Raw genomic sequence first — 2,934 nt, 5'->3', positions numbered from 1 at the left:
CCTGACTACAAAAGTCAGAAGCCAAGGATTTGTCTTCTCAGATGCCCGGGAACATTGGCAGAAAAAGGGCCTTTGGGTCTAAGAACCAGAACGCGTAAAGTGGGTGGTCCCGGCTTCCTAGGAAGCGGCGGGCCCGGTGCCCTACACTCCGCTGGAGTTCTAGGCCTGCACCGCCCCCAGTTGCCTGGAGGACACTGGAAAGTCCTTTGTCGGGACTCCAACCTCCCAGGTGAAATGGGAGGCTTCTAGATAAAGGGAACCTCTTCTCCTCCCCTCCCGTTATCTCCGCTGTGCACAGCGGCCTCCTGCCCCACCCAAACCAGCCCCAACATTCCTGGTGAAACCTTGAACTGTAGCTTGAAAGACCCAGGCAGACACCGTGGTTCATTCCCTGAACTTTGGCCTGAACTAGGTCCTTAAGGCCTCGGCAGGTTGGAGTCCTCTTAAGGAGAGAAAGGCTCCATACCTCTGACAAAGGCCTGAGGGTGGGGGAGGGGACTGCATTATGATGACCTCACTCATTCTATGACATCACCCTCACTCCCAACCCCACCCCCTCCTCTCTGGTCAGCTGCTCTGCAAACAACCATCAGTCCAAATCCCAAAGGCCTGAAAAAGTCTGCCCTCCAGTACCGGCTACTGAACTCTGTCTCAGCCGACGAGAAGCAGCATGAAGCTGGAATTCACAGAGAAAAACTACAACAGCTTTGTGCTGCAGAACTTGAACAAACAGAGGAAGCGCAAAGAGTATTGGGACATGGCCCTGACTGTGGACCACCACGTCTTCTTCGCACATCGCAACGTGCTGGCTGCTGTCTCTCCGCTGGTGAAAAGTCTCGTCTCCAGCAACGACATGAAGACCACCGACGAGCTCTTCATCACCATTGACCCCAACTACCTGAGTCCAGGCACGGTGGACCAGCTCCTGGACTACTTCTACAGCGGCAAAGTGGTGATCTCAGAGCAGAATGTGGAGGAGCTGCTTCGGGGCGCTCAGTATTTCAACACCCCACGCCTCCGGATTCACTGCAACGACTTCCTCATTAAGTCCATTCGACGTGCCAACTGCTTGCGCTACCTCTTCTTGGCTGAGCTGTTCGAACTCAAAGAAGTGTCAGACTTGGCCTACTCGGGCATTCGTGACAACTTCCACTTCTGGGCCAGCCCCGAGGGCTCTATGCACTTCATGCGCTGCCCACCTGTCATCTTTGGCCGCCTGCTCCGTGATGAAAACCTTCACGTGCTCAACGAGGACCAGGCTCTCAGTGCCCTCATCAATTGGGTGTACTTCCGGAAGGAGGAACGGGAAAAATACTTCAAGAAGTTCTTCAATTACATCAATCTCAATGCCGTCTCCAACAAGACATTGATGTTTGCCAGCAACAAGCTGACGGGTTTGGAGAACAACTCCGCCCACGCGACCTTGATCGAGAGCGTCCTAATGGACCGCAAGCAGGAGCGGCCGTGCAGCCTGCTGTCCTATCAGCGGAAAGGGGCCCTGCTTGACTCAGTGGTCATTCTTGGTGGCCAGAAGGCCCAGGGCAAGTTCAACGATGGCGTGTTTGCATATATCATCCAGGAGAACTTGTGGCTGAAGCTCTCAGAGATGCCCTACCGAGCAGCGGCGCTGAGCGCAACTGCTGCTGGCCGTTACATCTACATCTCCGGTGGCACCACTGAGCAGATTTCAGGACTAAAGACGGCGTGGCGCTATGACATGGATGACAACTCCTGGACCAAGCTGCCTGACCTACCCATTGGACTTGTCTTCCACACCATGGTGACCTGTGGGGGAACAGTGTACTCAGTGGGTGGGAGCATTGCCCCACGCAGGTACGTCTCCAACATCTATCGCTACGATGAGCGAAAGGAAGCCTGGTGCCTGGCAGGGAAGATGAGCATCCCTATGGATGGCACAGCAGTGATCACCAAGGGTGACCGGAACCTGTACATTGTCACTGGCCGATGCCTGGTGAAGGGCTACATCTCCCGGGTGGGTGTAGTGGACTGCTTTGACACCAACACAGGGGAAGTGGTCCAGTGTATCACTTTCCCCATTGAATTCAACCACCGGCCTCTGCTCTCTTTCCATCAAGACAACATCCTCCGTGTGCACAGCCACCGGCAGAGCGTGGAAATCAACTTACAAAAGATAAAGGCCAACAAGTCAGCGACCTCAGTGCCTCTGTTGCCCAACAGCTGTCCCTTGGATGTGTCCCACGCTATATGCTCCATTGGCGACAACAAGGTATTTGTATGTGGGGGTGTCACCACAGCCAACGACGTCCAGACAAAGGACTACACCATCAATCCTAATGCTTACTTGCTGGACCAAAAGTTAGGAGAATGGAAGACCCTCGCCTCCCCACCCGAGGCACTGGACTGTCCTGCCTGCTGTCTAGCCAAGCTACCTTGCAAGATTCTTCAAAGAATTTGAACAACTTTTTAAGTGGGAGAATAAGTAAATGCATTATTATTCACAATTTAATGACAGAAAGCAAGAGAGGAAATGTGGCCCTTGGGTTCCTCTTAGTGTAGTCAATGCTCAGGTCTGAAAGGGAACTCCTGGGCTGGGGATGCTATCCGTGGGGAGAAGCTCAGGGTGAATGAGTCTCTGGAGCTAACCAACAGAGACTGGCATGGAGCCTCTGGTTGGTGGGACGGCAGCATCTCTCAGGTATCAGTCCCCCAGTGGGCAGATTTTTTTAGAGTTTCTCCAGCACTGCAAGTCTCCAAACTGAGACAGGAAAAAAAAAAACAAAAACCTCGGGGTGGGTGGGGGGTGGGTGGGGATTGAGATTCCTCCCAAACCCTGGGCTAGGGGTTGTTCAAGCCCCCCCCTATTCTCAACGCCTATAGTCCCCTCTCAGTGATCTGCTCAGAGATGTGATGCTGAGCGTTCTTCCAGGATATGTTTGCTTCGGGTCTTCCAGG

The 2,934-nt window shown here is 53.6% G+C and overlaps 1 protein-coding gene across 1 annotated transcript; it reads left to right on the top strand.

The window, feature by feature from the left end:
• The first annotated feature begins 230 nt into the window (after positions 1 to 230).
• Positions 231 to 2,488, top strand: Ccin (calicin). Its single transcript, XM_048420661.3, has one exon. It carries the CDS (start codon positions 671 to 673, stop codon positions 2,435 to 2,437), a length of 1,767 nt encoding a protein of 588 aa, XP_048276618.1. The 5' UTR covers positions 231 to 670; the 3' UTR covers positions 2,438 to 2,488.
• The last annotated feature ends 446 nt before the right edge of the window (positions 2,489 to 2,934 follow it).

The sequence above is a fragment of the Myodes glareolus genome, chromosome 16 (genome assembly GCF_982192425.1).
Source record: "Myodes glareolus chromosome 16, mMyoGla1.1, whole genome shotgun sequence".
Classification (NCBI taxonomy): Eukaryota; Metazoa; Chordata; class Mammalia; order Rodentia; family Cricetidae; genus Myodes; species Myodes glareolus.
The sequence above is the reverse complement of the archived record's forward strand: the minus strand, read 5'-3'. Positions and strand labels throughout refer to the sequence as shown.

What these genes read in the sequence shown, in the direction of transcription:
- Ccin (XM_048420661.3), top strand. Translation starts at nt 671, where the DNA reads ATGAAGCTGGAATTCACAGAGAAAAACTACAACAGCTTTGTGCTGCAG.